This window comes from Myxocyprinus asiaticus, chromosome 35, assembly GCF_019703515.2.
Source record: "Myxocyprinus asiaticus isolate MX2 ecotype Aquarium Trade chromosome 35, UBuf_Myxa_2, whole genome shotgun sequence".
Taxonomy (NCBI): Eukaryota; Metazoa; Chordata; class Actinopteri; order Cypriniformes; family Catostomidae; genus Myxocyprinus; species Myxocyprinus asiaticus.
The window spans coordinates 18,598,479-18,622,377 of record NC_059378.1 but is presented as its reverse complement, the minus strand read 5'-3'; the positions used below and the strand labels follow the sequence as shown (position 1 = coordinate 18,622,377).

The following is a 23,899-nucleotide window of genomic DNA, read 5'->3' as shown; positions in this document are numbered from 1 at the left end:
TATAGGTTCTAAAGCCTACAATTAGAATATAGCATAAACGCCAGCTTTGACATATCAACCTATGTTTATCTTCAGGTGTATGTATGGCTTATTCTGTTTCAGCAGTATGTTTGTAGCCTACAATATTGTTGGCATGGTCTTTACAGCAGTCCCTACTGTCAGTGTCATTTTATTGGATTAATTCCACATCCCACTGCGTCCTTGCTGCAGCTTTATTGTGATCGTGATCTCAGGCAAATTAGCATTCTTGTGCATGATAAAGACAATTACAGTTTATTGGCAGGCAGGCCAAGTTGTGTCTTTTTTGTGTGTGGGGGTTTGCAAATGTGCTCTATATTGAATGAATTTAAAGGGGTAGTTCACCCAAAAATGAAAATTCTCTCATCATTTGCTCACCCTTGTGCCATCCCAGATGTGTATGACTTTCTTTCTTCTGCTGAACACGAACAAAGATTTTTAGAAGAATATTTCAGCTCTGTATGTTCATACAATGCAAGTGAATGGTGGCCAGAACTTTGAAGCTCCAAAAGCATATAAAGTCAGTGTAAAAGTAATCCATTAGACACCAGTGGTTAAATCCATGTCTTTTAAACCGATATGATAGGAGTAGGTGAGAAACAGATAAATATTTAAGACCTTTTTTACCTGCCCTGTACATGGTGATATGCACAAAGAATGCAAATCATCAAAAACAAAAGAAGAAGAATGTGAAAGTGAAACTGGAGATTTATAGAAAAAAGGACTTAAATATTTATTTGTTTCTAACCTACACATATCATTTTGCTTCTGTAGATATGGATTTAACCACTGAAGTTGTATGGATTACTTTTTATGCTGCTTTTATGTGCTTTTTGAGCTTCAAAACTTTGGTCACCGTTTACTTGCAATGTATGGACCTACAGAGCTGAAATATTCTTCTAAAAATCTCTGTTTGTGTTCTGCAGAAGAAAGAAAGTCATAAACATCTAGGATGGCATGAGGGAGGGCAAATGATAAGAGAATTTTCATTTTTGGGTGAACTATTCCTTTAAGTGAATCTCTATGCACACTTTCAGGTTCCTACTATGAGTTTCGAGTCTTTGAGTGAGAACAAGAGTCTGAGTGTTCTGACACTTATCGCATCTCCTGTTGTTCTCGCAGTGTTTTCCTGCTTCTAACACTTCCTTCTGCCTGCCTTCAAAGATGATCACTGCAGCTTTTCAACCCTGCCTCCCATTCTGAGTGAATATAGCCGACCCCACAGCCCACTACATTTTCAATCTTAATGTGTAGGAGCGAACATCCAGAGACTTTCGTCAGCAAAGCTTCTCCAAAAATGATTGTGGATTACTGCTGATTTATTTAATTTACCTTTCAAATACACTGCACCATATCTATAACAAGATACGCAGCTGTTTATAATCATTAGTATGTTTTAGCAAACACTGCTGACACGCATATTCAGAAAGCGAATGCAGTGAGAATGGTTGAAAATGCCATAACATTAGATTGTTGAGCACAGGGGGATAGTATGCACAGTTGGGTCATCTCCAGTTCTCTCTCCTCACCATGACAACATCTTCACACTTTCACAGGTCTTGTTGCTACAGTTGCAATGTGCAGTGAGAATATACAAACTGCCAGACGGTGGCAGCCCCATTTGTGCAGTCATGCATATTTAACGTTCCAGTTAGCTTTAGGTCACCAAATACAAATTTGTTATGCAAAATAAAGTTCATCAAAGTTTGATTTGTTCTCGCTAGAGAACTTAGGGTATTTTAGTACAGAATAGTCTAGCACTGCCAGTACTCAAACAGCACTTTACCCTCATCAATGTCGCAATAATCAATACCTGTCCAAACTGGCTTCCTAACAACATGCCTTCAACTGCATGAAACCCTGTAAGCTTCTGTTTTGATTTGCTCCATTAATTCTGGTTTCGGTTAGATCCTAATGCTTCATTAGTGAGTTTTTACATTACATGTAAAATCCTATCTGGTTAGTTTGAATACGTAATAGGCTGTTTAACTGGTGACAACATTAAATGGCATGAAGCAAACTTTAGAAGTTATAGTTCCTTGTTCCTGCTGTTAATGGCCTTTAATCTTAATGCCACTACTGCATCAATTGTAGTGGAACTGAAAGTTGTATGCAGCTATAACCTTTCTAATAATGCATAAAGGTGTAGGCTGTCAGGTCTCTGATATATACATGCATCCCATCTTGTCAGCTATGCAATGATATTGTCATAACTGTGTATTTAAAGGGATAGGTACTCAAAAAAATGAAGATTCTATCATAATTTACTCACCCTCATGATGTTCCAAACACTTATGACTTTGTTTCTTCCATGAAGCACAAAAGATGTTAGGTAGAATGTTAGATTTAGACACCATCAACACTTTCAATGAATCTTTTCTCCAGCTATCGAATGTGAATGGCAACATTCTGCCCAACATTTCCTTTTCTCTTTTCTGCTTTACCCCAGTTTGAAAACCCCTGCTGTAAGAAATGTTAGCCATCTTACTAACTTTCGTCAGAGCACCACCCCCCCCCCCCACACACACACACACACACACACCAGCACTATACCACATGCCCTCTTTTCAAAACCCCGCCTTCTAAAGACATGTCAGCAAACACAACATGCAAAATGATTGACAGCTAGAGAAGTAACTACCAAGTTTCTGATTTGCTAAAATGAGTTGGCCATGACTCTTCTTTACTGTTTACAGAGACTAGGGCTGTAACAGAGACATATGTGATTTTTCAGGGCAGCTATTCAGTGATATCTTTTAGGTAATGGGGTCATTTTATGCATGGTATTTAAAAAAGGGCTTATAATTGTAACATGTTAATATCTGCTTTTTCAAAGTCCCTGTTCACAACCCTCATTGTACAACCCACTTCATTCATGCATTCATGTTTTCTTTCAGCCATTTCACTGTTATATGTTGCAGCACCATGATGTCACAGGATTGCTTCCTACAACACTTTTATTTGCAATGGGATACTTGCTCTAGGTCTCATGATGTACTTCCACTTTGAAATAAAGCGGCTCACTAGTTTCTGGTTATTTGTGTTTACAATGTGCCATAGTTGCCTAGTCCTCGAAACTCTGCTTAAAATGAGAGTTAGAAAGAAGATTTTAAAGTACAGACATTTTCAGAGACTGGAGAAGAAATATTCTTAACATTACTGTGTACAGCGTCTTTAAAATTCAGTGGCAGAACAGTTCTCAGAGTTTTAATTCAGCCCAAGCTGATTTGCGAATGGCTGGTAAACACTCCAAGCACATTTCAATGACTGTCCTCACATGGAGGTCTGTAGCAGACATTTTAAGGGATAGTTCATCCAAAAATAAAAATTCATTTACTCATCCTCATACCATTCCTGATGTGTATGACTTTCTTTCTTCTGCTGAACACAAACGAATATTTTTAGAAGAATATTTTAGCTCTGTAGTTCCTCACAATTCAAGTGAATGGTGGCCAGAACTTTGAAGGTCCAAAAAAGCACATAAAAGCAGCATCACAGTAATAAATACGACTTGAGTGGTTAAATTTATATCTTCTGAAGCTATATGATATGTGTGGTTAAGAAACAGATCAATATTTAAGTCCTTTGGTACTATAAATTCTCTTCCCTGTCCACTAGGTGGCGATATACACAAAGAATGCGAATCGCCAAAACAAAAGAAGAAGAATATGAAAGTGAAAATGGAGATTTACAGTAAAAAATGACTTAAAAATTGATCTGTTCCTCACCCACACCTACAGTATCATATTACTTCTGTAGATAAGGATTTAACCACTGTAGTTGTATGGATTAATTTTATGCTGCTTTTATATGCTTTTTTGACCGTCATAGTTCTGGCCACCATTCACTTGCATTGTATGAACCTATAGAGCTGAGATATATTTTTTAAAAGATTACAAATCTTTGTTTGTGTTTAGCAGAAGAAAGAAAGTCATACACATCTGGGATAGCATGAGGGGGAGTAAATGATGAGAGAATTTTCATTTTTGGGTGAACTATCACTTTAAACACAGATCTGCTTGAACCACAAATGACAGAGGGTTGAAGGAGACTAATAAAGGGTGTCAATACCAGCACTTTTTGAATATTGAATATAAGTATACACTTCAAAAACTGCAATGTTCCATTTATTAAATATATTTTAGCGCAGTTAAAGCTGATGTAACTTTTTCAGTGTTAAAATACATTCTTCTATCCCAGCTTAAAGGAATAGTTCACCAAAAATGAAAATCCTCTCATCATTTACTCACCCTCATGCCATCCCAGATGTGCATGACTTTCTTTCTTCAGCAGAACACAAATGGAGATTTTATAAGAATATCTCAGCTCTGTAGGCTCTCACAATGCAAGTGAATGGATGACAAAATCTTTACACTCCAAAAAGCACATAAAGGCAGTATAATAGTAATCCTTGCTGACTTATGTGATTTTTGGAGCTTCAAAATGTTGGCACCCATTCACATGCATGGCCCTACAGAGCTGAGATATTCTTCTAAAAATTTTCATTTGTGTTCTGGTAAAGAAAGAAAGTCATACACATCCGGGATGGCATGAGGGTGAGTAAATGATGAGAGAATTTTCATTTTTGGTGAACTATTACTTTAATATGCAGAGACAGCTATAAGTAAGCCATTCATAGGTTAATTTTCCCAAAAACTGTAAACACTGTCTCTCTGTGGCGCTTTGAAAATTCCTGTATTTGTTTTGAGTGACCCACTTAGACCCACCCAAACAACGTTACTTAACCAGTGGCGTGAGTTGGGTTGGTGACTATTGACAGTTTGATCAACGGCAGATGAGGGGCATATTCAGAAAGCTGTTCTGAAAACACTGTTTTTTTCCGCAATTCCATTCGTTGGTGCTAGTGTTGCAGAAATTACATACTTCAGCTTTAATGTATTTATTAAATTTGACATTAAAACTTCTTTCTCTTCTGAATGATTTTTAAAGCCTTGTCAAAGTAAGAGAATGGTTAATGCATTTATAAATCAATCCATCTGGGACATTTAACCAAAGTAAAGTCATTTACAATCGTAATATGTGATGTTTAGAAGAATTTTTCAGCTCTGCAGGTCCACACAATGCAAGTGAATGGGTGCTACATTTCTGAACCTCCAAAAATGTATATATAGCCATCATAAAAGTAATCCATACCTTTCCAGAGGATTAATTAATGTCTTAATTAATACACACCTAGCAAAACTCTAGGTGTGCGTAAGGGATAGATCAATATTTTTTCACCCAATTTGGAATGCCCAATTCCCAATGCGCTTTTAAGTCCTCATGGTCACGTAGTGATTCGCCTCAATCCAGGTGGCAGAGGACGAATCCCAGCTGCCTCCACGTCTGAGACCGTCAACTCATGCATCTTATCACGTGGCTTTTTGAGCGCGTTGCCACAGAGACATAGCGCGTGTGGAGGCTTCACGCCATCCACCGCGGCATCCATGCTCAACTCACCACGCACCCCACCGAGAACGAACCACATTATAGCAACCACGAGGAGGTTACCCCATGTGACTCTACCCTCCCTAGCAACCGGGCCAATTTGGTTGCTAAGGAGGCATGGCTGGAGTCACTCAGCACGCCCTGGGATTCGAACTAGCGAACTCCAGGGGTGGTAGCCAGCATCTTTTACCACTCTTGAGGGCCGAGGTCACGCAGCCTCTCACTTGACGTAAGCGCGTTGGCAAGTTCACGCGAGAACCAATGTGTGAAATACAAAAAAATATGGAAGCGCAGTGTTGTTTACAACAGAGGAGCATAGATATTCATACACAGATGCCTCATTCGGCTTGTTTGGATACGTCAACTGCAGCACCATCTTGGAACAGTCAACAGGGAGAACTGTTTTAATCAGTTTGAATGCAAGTGAATGGAGGAGATGCCTCAGACCAAGCTCCTTGCTCAGACCGCTGCATAAACTGTTGTGTGGAAACAGTATTGCGGTCCATAGGAACAGCTGTTAATAAGGTATCTACAACTGAATAACTATGTAGAGGAGGCTTATGTGCTTACGTCATGTGAGAGGCAGTTTGAACTCCACCCTTGTCAATGTGCTGGCCGGAAGCAAACATTTTTTGTAAAAAAAAAAAAAAAAAGTTTTAAATATTGTTTTAAATATTGATCTATTTCTTACATACACCTAGCATTTTGCTTCAGAAGATATGAATTTATTCACTGGAGTTGTATGGATTACTTTTATGATGGATATATGTGTTTTTTGGAGCTTCAAAATTTGGCACCCATTCACTTGCATTTTATGGACCTACAGAGCTGAGATATTTTTCTAAAAATCTAAGTTTGTGAGTAGAAGAAATAAAGTCCTATACATCTGGGATGGTATGAGGTTGAGTAAATAATGAGAGAATTTTCATTTTTGGGTGAACTGTTCCTTTAACGCCAAAAACATGATTTATTGTTTTAATCAACTGACAAGTAGAAATAATCTGCCTTCCCATGAATAAACCTTGCATGTCGGTGCGCTAAACGCTGTAACCGGAAACACTTGAGCCGCACTACATAGGTACAACGTGGAAGCAGTTGTGCAAGTATTCCATACTGCCAGAAAGCTTGGAGAAACACCAACAGACTGGCATTCAGACCACATGCACTTAGTCCGAGCGCTAATGCATGTAAACGTGTCTTGCTTTTCAGTTTGTCCCCCAGCCAGAGTCCCATCATCCTGAGTCCATGCAGTCCAGGCAGCCCCTGCAGTCCTTTACAATCCCTTCATCCATGGAGGTAAGAATTTCCATTCACATGCCAAAACCTGTTCTCATTTAGCAGAGAAACAGGACTGTCCCCAACATGGCAAACACATTTCACTGATTTTTTTTTTTTTTTTTTCTCATTTAATTAGGAAATACACTCCCCATTTATTCCCCAAATATTTATATGTGAAGCTCATTTCATGCTTATGATTCATATGGACACCAGAAGCAGCTTATTTTAGTTTTGCCCATATGGAATTTACACGTTTATTTCCTTTTATTTAAAATGTTTTGAATATTTTTTCCCCCAGTAAGACAGGAAATGTAATATGAGAACATTAATCATATAATTGCTCATATTTAGAGACATCTTCTATCAGATAGAAATATGATACTATCTCAATAGTTTTAATGTTGGTACTGCCTTCAACATGAGTGCACATCATTGTTCATCATTTAACACTCGTCCATCCCTTTTGTATTTGTGTATTTTTGAAGGAAAATTAATTAATTCAAACTTAATTTTAGAGTTGCTTTCATTTTTCGATGCATTATTTTTATTAGCTCCCACGTGAAGAGCTGAAGTCTCTGGGGAAACCATCGCGTTAGGTCGTACCATTTCTAAAAAAGCTCACCATGCCTTGGATCGTTTATATATGTATATTTAGACCATGTAGATGTAATATATATATATTTTTTTAAGTAAATAACGTATATTTTGTACTTTCCATACCCAAATGTGCTAGTCTATTAAAACTGAGATATTTCAGTCACAGCTAAGACTCGTCTCCCCCTGTTCACAAAGAGATGGTACTTCCCAAGCGTGTCACCCGGCAATTAATCAACATTAGAGAAACAACCACAACATACGCAGGGTAACTTTTACACACTGACATGGACTCATTCGTGTTACACGATGCAAGTCATATTTGAAACGTCTGGGAGCAAACAATTAACTCTCTACCAGCTCAAGATGTTTTCGGAAGATGCTTGGAACAGAATGTGAACGTCTAAACTTTCAGCAAGTTGCACGGCGAGGACTGCGAGCAGCAGCGTGTCACTGCCACACAAAGAAGCATCAACCGGCAGAACAGAGATGAAGCACTGCGAACCAGACGTTCTTTCCTCGGTCTCACTTGTGCGTTTATTCAGTCAAGAGGCGGACTCATGATTCGGAAGGGGGTTCGGATTTTGTTGCTCGGTGTTGCATGGACAGTTGGCAATCTAATCGTATGTGATTATGTCTGATCCAAGTTACTGGAGCGCTGTGCCTGGCAGCAGCATAGCTCATTTTGTGAGGGGTGCGATGCTCAAGCGATCCAAAAGGTAACTTGCAACATGAGATGCACACATTACTAACAAAACGTACTGTTGTAACAACTTTGGAGACTTCACGTGGGTATTTATTGGGTGATTTATGTACACGTATAATTCTAAGATTGTGTCCCAATACAGTGAGCTGTCTTCCTATACATCGTCCGGAATGTGCGAATAGAGCTTCTACAACTAAAAAGCTAAACGAAGCAAAACGAATGTAACAGAACGCATGTTTATAAAAAGTTGAAGTTGTTTTTAACCTAAAGACGTCTAAAAAAACGCGGCGCCCCAGCGCGAGACACCAAAACACAGCGAGACGCAATGGTTCGTCAAGCGCATGTTTACATCGAAAAACAGCGCGTGAACGGCCCCTTATCGAGTCCAATCGAACTTATCTGTTTAATCGGATCGATTTGAACAACAAACCAAAAAATGACGCAATACAGTTTCGCAAGACTATGCGAACTGTTGGTGATTCGACTTTCGATTATGGCAGAGACGGATATCTGTATGCACTGATAGAAATCTGTAGCTGCTTACTGTAACGAGGTGCAGGTGTCACCTCTGCAAGAGGTGTTGGATGAGCAAGAGAGATGTGACATGCACCCCTTGAGTGTCTGTCAATAGGAAGTCATAGGTAATGAAAACTCTGATGTCCTAAGCTTTTGATTCCCAGTGCGGTCTAAAGTGTTGCCAACACCACACTGTGCCTGCAGACATTGCAGCATTTCTCATTGTTTTAGTCTTAAACTAGCACAGCAACATTATTCTAGCCTTTTGAGAGCCAGAGCTGCATTTACTTTGCTAATCCTTTATCACTTGATCTATGTGCTTCTCCTTCCCATAGCAATGACTTAAACAATCTGAGCTGGGCCGGATTGTGATGAAAGGTTTTGTTATAATCCCTCTCTCATCTTGTTTGTGTGTGTTACAGTTGCCGTAGCAGTAATAGGAAGAGCCTTGGTGTAGGAACGCCGTCACCCACCCGGCCTCTCTCACCTCTCTCCACCCACACAGGTAATACTCACTGTCGAATGACACCTGTAGTGGGACAGCTGATATCGAGCTGGGCCACGGTTGTTGAAAGGTTGGATGTAGCTGGAGTAACAAGCCTTCCACCCCTTTCCCCCATGTCTCTTTACTGTTAGTTAAAGCTGCTCTGTGTAATTTCCGTTTTACTTGTTTTCCCTTGTTTTTCCCAACCCTCCTATATCTTCCATTTTTTGGCAAACAGGTTAAACTGATGCCATTAGTTGAGTCTGCCAGTATGTTTACATTTGCAGTTATAATCGAGCTACAGTCTTTCCATCTGTCTGTCCAATTATACATGGATGCAATCAAATATTTAAAGAAAGGACGACAAAAACATTGGGTTAAATACACATCACATCTCACCTGTTTTTTGGAGCATGCTCTCAATGCAGAGGCCAGTCGTGACTTCGCAAAAATAGTACTGTTTGGATTTCAGTCGGACTAAAGAATTTTCATGACATTTTAAAAAGACAAATAATTGTTTTAGTACAACTGAAATCAAATTTTTAAAGATGCAGTCAGTAATTATTTATTTATATTTTACTCCTAGTAGTTTTTCTCCCAGAAATTGAGTGTGATTTTAAAATATGTTTAAATCATGACCACTCACATGAGGTGAGGACTCCACTCATTTCAGTAACCTTATAAAAGCTGTTTTATTTTACATGGAGAGGGTCCCCTCATGGGGGCTGCCATGTTAGAATCTCAAGACCAATCATGGCTGACTGTGAATAGTGAGTTTCTACAATGGCATCTGTAACTGAAAGTTATTGATTTTGAATGATGCTGTATCCACACCGCTAGTTGTCACTAGATTACACAAACAAAAAAATTCCTGAGTGCACCTTTAAAGTGTAAGGAGCCGCTTAGAGGACAGGGTGGAATTCTTTTGTTTTGCATTCCCTTGCAATAAGTTTACCATGGTTTTTACTATAGTAGCCATATTTTAACCTTGATATTCATAGTTAAACCATTGTAATAATACAGGAAAATGAAAACTATGGTAATAAAAATTATAATTTTGTGGTTATGGATTTACTACAGAGGTCAAGGATATCTTTATTGTCCCCGAGGGTTAATTTGTTGAACAGTCAGCAGTAAATACTCAACCATCAGACAACATTAATAAATGGACAATAAATACAACATAAACAAAAAATCACATTGAATTATTTAAAAAGCCAATAGCAGCTGGAACAAATGTGTTTTTAAGTCTATTTTTCCTACATATTAATAGATTATATCTGCGACCAGACAGAAGCAACTTAAACTCATTGGACAGGGGTAGCTAGAATCAGCCAAAATTGACTGGGCCTTCTTTAAAACCCTGACCTGAGTTAAATAATTCAAGGTCGTGCCTGAAATTTTGCTGCACACTTTAACGATACCCTGCAATCTGTTTCTATTTTTAAGGTTATGTGACCAGTTCCAGCTGACAATGAAAACTTAAGGACAGATTCAATAAACAGGAATGATACATTTTCATCAATGTATTATCAACATTAAAACTTTGAAGTATTTGTATTAAAACCATAGTAACCACAAGAATTACCATGGTTAATAGTAAAACCTGGTTACTATATGTATACATTATACTGTATTAAAACCATGGTTTCCACCAAAAAACACAAATAAAACATGGTTGGCCTACAACAGTCATGGTTACTACAATATTACTATAGAAAAAGTATTTCCGCCAAAAACTATGGATTCCAACGTCTATAATATTACTATAGTAAAACCATAGTTAATCTATGGTATTTGTATAGTAAAACCATAATCACAAAATTATGATTTCTATGACCATAGTCGTCATTTTCCTATCATGATTAAAATATGGTTACTGTAGTAAAACCATGGTAAATGTATTGCGAGGGCACACTATTTCAGAAAAAAAATGCCCGCACTGTCGTCTAAGGAGCTGGGTAACGAGAAAGTATTTTCACATTTAAAGAAATTACACGCTTCAGCTTTAAACAAGAATTGAAAACAGTATATCAAAACGTTGAAAAAATTACACACATCAACTTTAAATGCTGTAGACGACACATTTGACATAATTGTTGCCATTGTCTTGAATTATGACTAATATACCCTTACTGAGCACTTTATAAGGAATAGTATGGTCCTTATAAATTGCCTGACGTCTTCTGCTGTTGTAGCCCATCCACTTAAAGGTTCGAAGTGTTGTGCATTCTGAGATGCTATTCTGCTCACCACAATTGTACAGAGGGGTTATCTGAGTTGCCGTAGCCTTTCTGTCAGCTTGAAATAGTCTGGCCATTCTACATTGACCTCTCTCATCAACAAGGCGTTTCCGTCCACAGAACTGCCGCTCACTGGATGTTTTTTGTTTTTGGCACCATTCTGAGTAAACTCTATAGACTGTTGTGTGTTAAAATCCTAAGAGATCAGCAGTTACAGAAAAAATTAAACTGGCCCGTCTGGCATCAACAATCATGCCACGGTCAATCGATTATGATTTTATGCATTGTGCTGCTGCCACACGATTGGCTGATTAGATGTATAAGTAGGTGTACAGGTGTTCCTAATAAAGTTCTGATTGAGTGTATATTTGTCCTAAATTAAGATTTTATTTTACGTCCTAATTATATGAGGCCATTTAGTGATTTCTCTTAAATCCTGAAACTTGCATAACACTGTGCTGTGTTGAAATGTTATTCTTGTTCCCTTTCCAGTTGCCAGCAGCCCTTTAGACAGCCCACGAAATGTGTCCACTGCTATTTGCTCACTCAACTTCCCTTTTGCCCGCAGGTAAACAAACCTTCTTTTTAATTTTTTTCTTGTTCATAAACAGATGATAGGCCAACATTCTTAATTTTCATAAACATTTATGAGACTATCAAATCAGTGTCAGGGTCTTATGTGTTGTTGATGTTTATTCTGCAATAGGGATGCACCGATACCACTTTTTCTCTTCCGATTCCGATATCGGAAATCTCAGTATCGGCCGATACCGATCCCAAGCCGATACCAGTGTTGTTTTTTTGCATAATCAGTTTAGAATATCTTTACATTATTGTGTGGAACTAACTGGGAGTACTCTTTAATATGTAAAGAAACACAAACCTCTAACTACACATTATTTCAATATAAATGTTTAGCTTAGTAAGAAACACTACAGTCTTAAGTAGAAAAGAAACCATGTTTTTTTTTTCTTTGTTTTTTTGTTTTGTTTTTTTTTAATGTTTCAACTTGCATCTGGACTTTAAAGGATTCAGATCTCTTTTTTGTTCAATTTAGTTGTAAGACATCAGTCCACTTTTCATTCACACAGTTATTTTTTGGAACCCATTCAACTTATATATTGTTATAAATTGTAAACAAATACTAATGATGACAATAATAATAAATTGTTATTAGTATTATTATTGACTTTTAAATACAACAGTAATATATTTAAATCGTGCACTTTTTAAACCCTAACGCTTTTATTTTAACATTCCAAACTCTCCAGGAAGTCCTGTATGTGCCTGTTTGTAGGCAAGTTCACAGTAGTTTAATTCGCTTCTTTTTCAAATTCTGGTAAAATGCACCTCCGGCGCCATTCTAAATGCATGTTATAAGTGAACCGAACTATTGAGCATCTACATCTGAGATGCTATTCTTGAGTAGCGCTCAAATATTGCACACTGCTGTGAATGCTAAAAATAGCCACGAGTGCATCACCAGCCTGTGCGTGAGTTTGTGTCAACAGAGCAGCGCCATTCACTAACATGCTGGCGCTGTGCATACTATATATTTACTTAGTACACACAGCCTTTTTTGATTCACAGAGCTATCGCACGTCTTCAAGTGGCTTTGAATAAAATGCACGAGTCATATGAACTGCTTTAATGGTGTTTTTATGGTTCTTTTATGTCATTTTGGAGCTTGACAGTAACGAACATGACTAACACACAGTATCGGATTTGGATCAGGCTCGTCAGACCGATACCCAATCCGTCTAAAAGCTTCAGTATCGGAACTGATACCGATCCAGGTATCGGATCGGTGAATCCCTATTCTGCAATGGATCTTTATAAATAGACCTTTACTAAGCGTATCACCTATTCTCTATCTTCATTCCTTTATTTCTTCCCAGCCACCTGGCTCGAGCTGACAGGTAGCCAATCTCTCTTTCACACTATTACCTGGCCAAGCATCAATCACGCTATGAGTTTCTGTGACTCTGTATAGCCTTTAAAGGGCTCAACAGTAAGGAATTTTTCTAATATATCATTGGCCCCACCATACAAAAAAAGAAAAAAACAACTTTTTTTTTTACATTTTTCTTTGTCATAACAATAACACGTTAATTTGCAATAATAGCTGGAAATATATTGAAGCTATTAATTCATTAACACATATTTGCTAGACAAAAGATGGCATACAATACAAAACGTTACTGATTGGTTTATAAATCATTTTTATAAACCCATTGTTACTGATGGGTATCATCAAGTCATTCTTGCAATTTCAACACAATCTCATGTATGTTAGCCAGCTAGATGACATTACCTTGGGTTTATTCAGCAGAATTCACAACATAATTGTTCAAAAAATTACACAAAACAAATAGTTTACGTTTTCAAAGCATTAAAACATATGTACAAGATCAATTAATGTAAGATTTGGTGACAAACGCAGCACTGGCCCAATAGGGCAAGAAACAGTTCCATCAACTGACCGGAAATTCTTTCACAATGACCATCCTTATTGTTGAGCCCTTATTTATACACTGCCTGGCCAAAAAAAAGTTGCTTAAACAACCATGTCGGAAGACATATCCCATGGTCGTGGGAAAGATGTTACTGTGTTTCATAAGGGGCAATTGCATCAAGCAAAGAAAACAACTAAGGAGATTGCTGAAATCACTGGAATTGAGTTAAGAACTGTCCAACGCATTCTTAAAAGCTGGAAGGATAGTGGTTAACTATCAGCTTCACGGAAGAAATGTGGTCGGAAAAAAAATATTGAATGATCGTGATCACAGATCACTAAAACGCTTGAAGTCACATCTTCGACATTAGAACTCACGGCTGTGTTTAATAGTGTTAATAAGAGCATTTCCACATGCACAATGTGACGAGAACTTAAAGGATTGGGACTAAACAGATGTGTGGCCACAAGAAAGCCACTTTTTAGTGAGGCTAATCGGAAAAAAACGACTTCAATTTAATAGAGAGCATAAAGATTAGACTGTGGAGCAATGGAAAAAGGTAATGTGGTCTGAGTCCAGATTTACCCTATTCCAAAGTGATGGGTTAGAAGGGAAGCACATGAAGTGATTCACTTGTCATGAATAGTGCCCACTGTATAAGCCTCTGGAACCTCCGTGAAGTTGGCACCCCATAAAATTAAATCGTTACCAGATCTATACCATTCGTTTATGCTGCAATTGTGCCGCAAAAATTAACATTTGTGCTGGTTCTGTGTTTGAGATATTAGACATTATTTTTATGGCTGTGTGACGTCACTTACCAACCCATGTGGTCCAAATCGCTCCAAACTGGTGCCGTTCGTTTGTGCTCGATTTGTGCCAGTTTGTGCCATTTAAAAGAAACACTGTAACTATTTCCCTTCCTTAGATATACAGTTGAAGTCCGAAGTTTACATACACCTTAGCCAAATACATTTAAACTCAGTTTTTCACAATTCCTGACATTTAATCGTAGGAAAAATTCCCTGTCTTAGGTCAGTTAGGATTTATTTGAAGAATGTGAAATGTCAGAAAAATAGTAGAGCGAATTATTTATTTCATCTTTTATTATTTATTTCTTTCAGCACATTCCCAGTGGGTCAGATGTTACATATACTTTGTTAGTATTTGGTAGTATGGCCTTTAAATTGTTTAACTCTGGTCAAACGTTTTGGTTAGCACAAGCTTCTCACAATAAGTTGCCGGAATTTTGCCCCATTCTTCCAGACAGAACTGGTGTAGCTGAGTCAGATTTGTAGGCCTCCTTGCTCGCACATGCTTTTTCAGTTCTGCCCACAAATTTTCCTTTGGATTGAGGTCAGGACTTTGTGATGGCCACTCCAATACCTTGACTTTGTTGTCCTTAAGCCATTTTGCCACAACTTTGGAGGTATGCTTGTGGTCATTGTCTATTTGGAAGACCCATTTGCAACTGAGCTTTAACTTCCTGGCTGATGTCTTCAGATGTTGCTTCAATATATCCACATAATTTCCCTTCCTCATGATGCCATCTATTTTGTGAAGTGCACCAGTCCCTCCTGCAGCAAAGCACCCCCACACCATGATGCTGCCACCCCCATGCTTCATGGTTGGGATGGTGTTCTTTGGCTTGCAAGCCTCACTCTTTTCCCTCCATACATAACGAAGGTCATTATGGCCAAACAGTTCAATTTTTGTTTCATTAGACCAGAAGACATTTTTTCCAAAAAGTATGATCTTTGTCTCCTTGTGCACTTGCAAACTGTAGGCTGGCTTTTTTATGGTGGTTTTGGAGCAGTGGCTTCTTCCTTGAGTAGCCTTTCAGGTTATTTCAATATAGGACTCGTTTTACTGTGGATATAGATACTTGTCTACCTGTTTCCTCCAGCATCTTCACAAGGTCCTTTGCTGTTGTTCTGGGATTGATTTGCACTTTTTGCACCAAACTACGTTAATCTCTAGGAGACAGAATGTGTCTCCTTCCTGAGCGGTATGATGGCTGTGTGGTCCCATGGTGTTTATACTTGCGTACTATTGTTTGTACAAATAAACGTGATACCTTCAGGCTTTTGGAAATTGCTCCCAAGGATGAACCAGACTTGTGGAGGTCCACAATTTTTTTTGCTGAGGTCTTGGCTGATTTCGTTTGATTTTCCCATGATGTCAAGCAAAGAGGCACCGAGTTTGAAGGTAGGTCTTAAAATACATCCACAGGTACACCTCCAGTTCAGTACACCTCCTATCAGAAGCTAATTGTCTAAAAGCATTTTCTGGATTTTTCCAAGCTGCTTAAAGGCACAGTTAACTTGGTGTATGTAAATTTCTGACCCATTGGAATTGTGATATAGTCAACTAAAAGTGAAACAATCTGTCTGTAAACAATTGTTGGAAAAATTACTTGTGTCATGCACAAAGTAGATGTCCTAAACGACTTGCCAAAATTATAGTTTGCTAATATTAAATCTGTTGAGTGGTTAACTTTTTTTTTTTTAATGACTTCAACCTAAGTGTATGTAAACTTCTGACTTCAACTGTATATCTAAGGAAGGGAAATAGTTAGTGTTTCTTTCAATGGCACAAACGAACAGCACCGGTTTGGAGTGATTTGGACCACATGGGGTGGAAAGTGACGTCACACAGCCAAAAAATTATGTATAATATATTCATTTTTGCTGCACAAATCAGCACGAATGCAGCACAAACGAATGGTATAGATTTGGTAATGATTTAATTATATGTGGTGCCAACTTCACGGAGGAAGTGTTATGATCTGGGGTTGATTCAGTTGGTCAGGTCTAGGCTCAGCAACATTATGCGGCAATAAAATGAAGTCAGCTGACTGCCTGAATCTACTGAATGACCAGGTTATCCCATCAATTAATTTTTTCTTCCCTGACAGCACTGGCATATTCCAGGACAACAATGCCAAGATTCATTGTGCTCAGATTGTGAAAGAGTGGTTCAAGGAGCATGAGGAATCATTTTCACACATGAATTGGCCACCACAGAGTCCTGACCTTAACCCCATTGAATGTCTTTGGGATGTGCTGGAGAAGACTTGACGGAGTGGTTTGAATCTCCCGTCATCAATACAAGACTGAAGTAAATGTTGTGACGTTGCATAAGGTTGTCGAAACAATGCCACGACGAATGTGCGCCGTAATAAAAAGCTAAAGGCGGTCCAACGAAATATTAGTTTAGTTGAGTATGCGACTTGGCCAGGCAGTGTACAATACCTCATGTTTATTTGCTATTCATAAGTTTTATCTTCTGCTTATAAAATGTGCTCTTGAGGCAGATGTGCCTGTCAGACTGTGACCGCAGTCAAAAATGGTCCAGAGGCATCTTGGGAATGCTGTCAATATTTGAATTATTGGCATTATGCAGAAAATATTAAGAAAATAATTTGTTGTGGACTAGCTCAGTGGCCGCATGCAGTGTTGAGTGATTGGCATATAATTCTGTCTATTAAAATGCTCTGTTTTCTTGTCTCAGAGCGGAAGGGAGACGGTGGTCTTTGGCTTCCCTTCCATCATCAGGTTACGGGACCAACCCCCCCAGCTCAACCGTCTCAGTATGTAGCTCTAAATACTCTTGTTATATGCTGTTACTACTGTAAAAGAGCACAGAAAAAGGGGATATTCCTGTATAAATCTGCTCATTTGAGCATTTTAAAATTACTGTATACCTAGACAGATATTGATGTATTAAAGTTTTTAGTAATTGTCCACATTGAAAAATTTGGGATTAAAATTCTAATACAATTTTTTTGTTTTTGTTTAAAATCGATAAGAAATATTTAAAGGAATATGCCAGGTTCAATACAATTTAAGCATGATCAACAGCATTTGTGGCATAATATTGATTAACTCAAAAATAAATTTTGCCCCTCCTTTTCTTTAAAAAAGCAAAAATCTGGGTTACAGTGAGGCTCTTACAATGGAAGTGAATGGGGACGATTTTTTTTTAAATGCTGAGCTTTAACTTCATAACTGACCTTTTCTGTGTGAAGTTATAGCCAATTTGACAACTTCTTTGCCATGACGATGTAATGTCAACAAACCCTAAAACGACCATAAAAATGACTATTTAAACAACTTTACAGCTCAAATAATACATGAGTTTAACAGAAAAATTATAAGCTTCACATTTCTTCCTTTAAACACTCCAAAACTTTGCCCCATTTACTTCCATTGTAAGTGCCTCACTATACCCTTGATTTCTGCTTTTATTGAAAGGAGGGATGAGATTAAATGTATTTTTGTGGTTATTATCATTATGCCACAAATGCTGTCGACTTGTATTGAACCCGGAATATTCCTTTAAGATTCTGCATTATTTCTAGGTCACTAGAAACATTCCTTTTTTTTTTTTTTTTTGTATTGGAGCACACAAGATGCTCTTTGGAATTTTCTCAAATCATGGTGGGATAACTTGGATTATTAGGGTTTGTGCAAACTTGTGTTGTTCATTCCAGCTCAAGTGCTTGCATTTATTAAAGAAAAGGGTGGACATACCAAATACTATCCTTTTTTTTTTTTTTTTTTTTTTTACTCAAATTGTTAGGCTGAAAATATTTATGAAAAAATGCTTGACATTAGAAAAATGCGAAATAGAATGTAAAATAGAAAGTGAACTCTTGAACCCCACTGTATGTTCATAAATGGTTTTGAATTGTACCCATGTGTGTATGTGATGGAGCAATGAGGTTTGTTGTTTTGCAGTCTTCATCCTCATCTCAAGAGCGACTCCACCAGCTTCCATACCAACCCACACAGGACGAACTTCATTTTCTGTTCAAACACTTCCGAAGTTCGGAGAGCATGACTGAGGAAGATGGGCGGCCCTCACCATTCATACGGCCCCGGTCACGTAGCCTTAGGTAAACAAGTATACACAAACACACACATTAATTGCAATCTATGATGTCATTGTTTACATTTTAATTTGGTTATTTTGGGTTCAATTTACGTCTTTGAGTGGAGTTTAAAGGCGACGTGTGTCATTGTTAGATGGTAAAATATTCTACTATCCCAGTTTAAAGGGTTAGTTTATCCCAAAATGAAAATGTTCTCATCATTTACTCACCCTTATGCCATTCCAGATGTGTAAGACTTTCTTCTGCTGAACACAAATTAAGATTTTTATAAGAATATTTTTGTTCTAGGTACATACAGTGCAGCTGAATTGTGACCAGAACTCCAAAAGCACATAAAGGCAGCATAAAAATAATTAATCAGACTCCAGTGTTTAATCAATGTCTTCTGAAGCGATCCAGTTGGTTTTGCGTGATAACAGACCAAAACAACTTGACCGCAGTCCCCTTGGCATTCATTATTTCAAGCTCGATTGCACTTCCTCTAGCACTTTGCACATGTGACAAGCGCTAGGAAGTGTTATTGAACTTGGAATCATGATTGTGCTTAGAGACTGCAATAACAAGATGTATTGTGAAAATTGAGTTTTGGTCTGTTCTCACCCAAAACCAACTGTATCGCTTCTGAAGACAATGTTTAAACCAATGGAGTCTTATGGATTACTTTTATGCTGATTTTTTTCTCCTTTTTGGAGCTTTTGCAGTTCTGGTCACCATTCACTTGTGTTGTATGGACCTACAGTGCTGAGATATTCTTGTAAAACTCTTAATTTGTGTTCAGCAAAAGAAAGTAAGTCACACATCTGGGATGGCATGAGGGTGAGTAAATGATGAGAATTTTAATTTTTTGGTGAACTATACCTACAATCAGCTATAAGAAAGCCATTCGTAGGTTGATTTTCCCAAATGGTTAACACTGGCGCTATCAAAACCTTGCAATGTTTGTTTGAGCATTTCAACCAGCCCAACATAGCAACATTTGCTCAGGGGTGAGACTGTCTGTTTGTCTGACCAATTGAGAAACCTGTTTTTTTTTTCTTTTTTTTTTTTTTTTCTTTTCTCCATTCCATTTGCTGACGCTAGTAGTGCAGAACAGACACGCTTCATCTTTGGCCACGTACTGACTACAAAGTTTTGGGAGTGACAACCACATTTAAATGCATGATTGAATCCCCTAAATTTTCATTTTATGCGTGTACAGAATACAGGTGTTACTCCCGCAATTGCGATGATTGACAAATGATATCCATAGCAACACTGCAGCATATCGCGCCTGTGAACAAGAAACATGAATGCCACCAGTTTAACTCGTTTTTTTGTTCTCTATTTTTGAGCAAAGCGATTATCCATCAGAGACCCATTATCATCTGGCAATGTTTAGATAGCTTCCATTGACAGAGTCACTGTGTTTTGTTTATGGGCGCCAAGCAGCTGCTGTTAAACAGTGTGCGCTCTCTGGACTGTATTGTACCAGTTATCCCGAGACTGCAGGGTTGATGAGAGAAACTACAGTGGAGAAAGACTAGAATATATAAATGAGTGAAGACAAACACCTCTGTTTGTGTGATTTGCATCAGGAGAAGACGGACAAATGTCACGCACTTTTGATCACATTATAAATAACTAGTTGTTCAGTTCGGCTTCGTACACACTTTGTGGAATATATGAAAATGCAGTTGTCACTATCTGAATTTTATGGGAGTAAAATGCAGTTGTCACTCCCGTAAATTACCGAACTCTGAGTACAGAACAGGATTAAGCACTCAGAGGTGAACTGACAACCTCATTTAGCTGCAGTGTGTACGTGGCCTTTAAATAGTTTACCTGGAGTTTTATTAAACTACAGTGACTGTAAGAGCCATGGCCTGGCGGGTAGCACATGCTACAACACATTGATCCCTGGTGCTCATGCTGGTGACATGAGTCCAGCTAACTTCATTTTCCGATCCTATCCCTCTATTTTCTTTCCATCGTTTAATGAAAGTTGCAAAACGGCCTAAAATAAATAATTTAAAACAAAAAAAGCTACTGTGACTGTAATATGTAAAGTCAAAATTAATTTCCTAAGTACTGTTCAGTGCAGTTTGTTGGTAGGCTTGCTGTCAGATGAGTGGACTCATGACTAATAAGAATATCCAGGCTTGCCCTTTCAAAACTAAAGTGTTTTTGACTTGTGAAGAACCTCCCTCAAGGCTAAGTCAGAGAACAGGAGACTGAATTCAATTTGGTGTTATTGAACACCAGGATTTGAAATTTGCATCCAGCCGCTTGTGAGAAATAAAAACCAAATCTGCCTAATTTCTTTGGAAATGTCATCCTTTCTGAGCTTAGCTACAGTCTGTTGCTTTTGCTCAGCCTGCAGTGCAGTGCCTCACCTTTAGCCCACATCTCTGCAGGACTCAGAGCTTTAGATGTCCACCCACAGTGTGATGCACCACACACCCCAAAACACACACTTCACACTGCACACTTGGTTATTAGAGTTGTGTTCCTCACTGATGATATTGAAATATAAGCGATTGCATGAACTCATTGGTGACCACTGTAGTTGGAGTCAGAAACAAATCACTCCTATGAGCTGGATTTTGTAATGGATAGTTCACCCAAAAATGAAAATTCTCTCATCATTTCCTAACCCTCATTCCTTCCCAGATGTGTATGATTTTCCTTCTGCTGAACACAAACAAAGATTTGTAGAAGTATATTTCAGCTTTGTAGGTCCATACAATGCAAGTGAATGGTCTCCAGAACTTTGAAGGTCTAAAAAGCACATAAAGGCAGCATAAAAGTAATCCATACAACTCCAGTGGATAAATCCATATCTTCAGAAGCGATATTAGCAATATGCGATATGAAACAGCCAAAAAGCATGATTATTTGTGCTTCAAAAACAATTTTGTAGAAAATATGGATCTATAAGTCAATGAAAATTGATGTTTATTAGGGCTGTCAGTTTAACATCCCTAATAAAAAATAAAATAATGCAATTAATCATGTCCCCATACCGTAATAAGTAATATTCCTTCTATAGTAGCAATTCAAGCATGGAGTACCACCTGTTTTCTCCAGGGGGCAGTAAGCGAAACTCGCTGTATAGGCAATGCGCAGCTCAAACAGACAGAACAAACCACATTTACCGATAGCAGACAACACAAGAATATGAACACGTTCTTGTGTACAAACAGCTTGATGGAGCGTAAATCCGAATGCAGGGATCTCAAGACGTCTTTTTCTAAGTTTCAAACTTCGTTTAACGTGACACAGCAACCTAAAAATTGTATGTTTATGACGCAGTGCAACCGAGACGCTCCAAAAGCGTCCGTCTGACGCAGGTGTACATTGATGCTTCCTTAGAAAAGCCCTTATAATACATCTCGGACTGATTGATTAATTCAATTGCAAAATGGATTGCTGTGAACTGTAGGCCAGTGATAGGCTTATGTTCAGTAAAACGGAAATAAACAGTATATTGCATTCTAAAACACTTTTTGTATTATCTTTTTAATGCTTAACTTGTGTGCCTAAATAATGTAATGCTTTTTAATTTTCTGTTATATATATATATAACTATTTGTAATTATTTAATCATTATATATTGAATTATTGTTATTTGAGGGGTTTCTCTGCAAATATTTATGTATTAATTTGATTAATTAATTTGCATATCATGTAATTAATTCTATTAAAAAATTTAATTGATTGACAGCCCTAATGTTTATGTTTACAGTATTTGGCCTTGAACATGCATGATTTTTATCTTTTCTTTCTCCTTGTTTTAGCCCTGGACGAACAGGTGGCTCATTTGATAATGAAATTATAATGATGAACCATGTCTATAAGGAACGCTTTCCAAAGGTATGTGGATTGATTATATCTCCAAATTATTGCCAGTTTTTCCCCTCCAAGTGTGAATTCACCTGTAAGGTGAACATCTTTCTGCTATACAGGCCACCGCTCAGATGGAGGAGCATTTGCTGGACATCATCAGGCAGTGTTCCTCGGACAGCACCCTCCCATTGGGTGATGGAGTCCTGGGATTTATCCAGCACCAGCTGGTGGAGCTTGCCAGAGACTGTCTGGATAAATCCCAGAAAGGCCTGATCACATCCCTGTACTTCATTGAGCTGCAGGATAAACTAGAAAAACTGCTGTATGAGGTGAGCCGTGAATCTCAGGCTTGGTTTAAATGATTTTAGTGTGTCGTTTTCAAAACAGTTTTAGAATTTGACCATATTACTAATAAACATTAATCAGAATTTGGATCTGATGTGCATTTGGTTGGCCTGGGTTTTGTTGTATGCTTGAATCCAAATATTTTAAATTATAAAAGAAAGAATTTTCATCACTTGTTGTTTGATGGAAAGTCATCTATGCAGAAAGTGAATCCAGACAATCGTTTTGGTATGTAGCTTAACTAATATATTAGAGACACAAAAAGGTGTTTCTTCAACTTCAGTCACTTTTATGTCTCAGGGGTTGAGTTTTATTCAAATGAACAGATTTAAACTTTTTTTCTTTTTGTTATATGTGTCACATTAAAACCATGCCTTTATCATATATTTTCGGTACTAATAAATATATTATGCCTTTTATGTTCAGATTTGAGTGTTTTTTGCCTTGTCCTAGACTCAGACTTTCAATATAAAGCTGTGAAAATCCATTATAAAAATACAAATGACTATGTTTAAAACTATGCAAATCTAATTAAAGAGTGAAATAAACAAAAACGATTTCAAGATTTTTGGTGTGAAAATAAATTGTGGTATCATTTCCACCACACTAAACAATTTTGCCTTTTGAAAGTTCTTTTAAAAGTTAGTGTACTTGCTTAACAAGTTGACATAAGTGTTAGTGAAGAGCGCATGCTTGAGTTTAAATTTAAATTGAGTTTAAATTAAAGTGATATATATATATATAAATCAAGGTAAAAATCACTTATGAGCAGAATATTTTAATTGGGCAGCATTTCCAATTAAACTGTATAACTGTAAATTATGCAATGTAAAAAAGGTATTTAATTGTGTGTATTTAGGATACATAAAATGTAAGCTGTAAAATTAGCAAGATAAAGGAATCTGCCAAATAATTTCAAAATGTTAATGTAATTTCCATCACTGTTATTTCCACCATGAAATCCTGTTAAACCAAATACAGAATTTGAGTTGTGGCGGAAATGACACTGTGGTGGGAATTTTAAATTTTCACGACTTTCATGACTTTTGTTCAGAAAGTCAGCGAGTATTGACGCTGACTACCACCCTT

At 37.7% G+C, this 23,899-nt stretch overlaps 2 protein-coding genes across 8 annotated transcripts in view; one reads left to right on the top strand and one right to left on the bottom strand.

Annotated features, from left to right (window-relative positions):
- Positions 1-2,489, bottom strand: part of LOC127426556 (interleukin-31 receptor subunit alpha-like) — a 34,607-nt gene extending 32,118 nt beyond the window's left edge. For both annotated transcript variants that reach the window (XM_051673437.1, XM_051673438.1), the window contains exon 1: positions 2,291-2,489. In XM_051673437.1, the coding sequence (XP_051529397.1) occupies positions 2,291-2,438 (148 nt within the window). In that variant the 5' untranslated portion in view covers positions 2,439-2,489. The remainder of the gene's footprint in view (positions 1-2,290) is intronic.
- LOC127426551 (microtubule-associated serine/threonine-protein kinase 3-like) overlaps positions 1-23,899 on the top strand; it is a 64,377-nt gene that overhangs the window by 764 nt on the left and 39,714 nt on the right. For 2 of the 6 annotated variants that reach the window (XM_051673426.1, XM_051673425.1), the window contains exons 2-9: positions 6,676-6,762; positions 8,983-9,065; positions 11,780-11,855; positions 13,186-13,206; positions 17,257-17,335; positions 18,486-18,643; positions 22,417-22,492; positions 22,585-22,794. In XM_051673426.1, the coding sequence (XP_051529386.1) occupies positions 6,676-6,762; positions 8,983-9,065; positions 11,780-11,855; positions 13,186-13,206; positions 17,257-17,335; positions 18,486-18,643; positions 22,417-22,492; positions 22,585-22,794 (790 nt within the window). Of the gene's footprint in view, positions 1-6,675; positions 6,763-7,590; positions 8,058-8,982; positions 9,066-11,779; positions 11,856-13,185; positions 13,207-17,256; positions 17,336-18,485; positions 18,644-22,416; positions 22,493-22,584; positions 22,795-23,899 lie in introns of those variants that run through there. The other 4 variants (XM_051673429.1, XM_051673428.1, XM_051673430.1 and 1 more) reach the window with 3 other exon arrangements.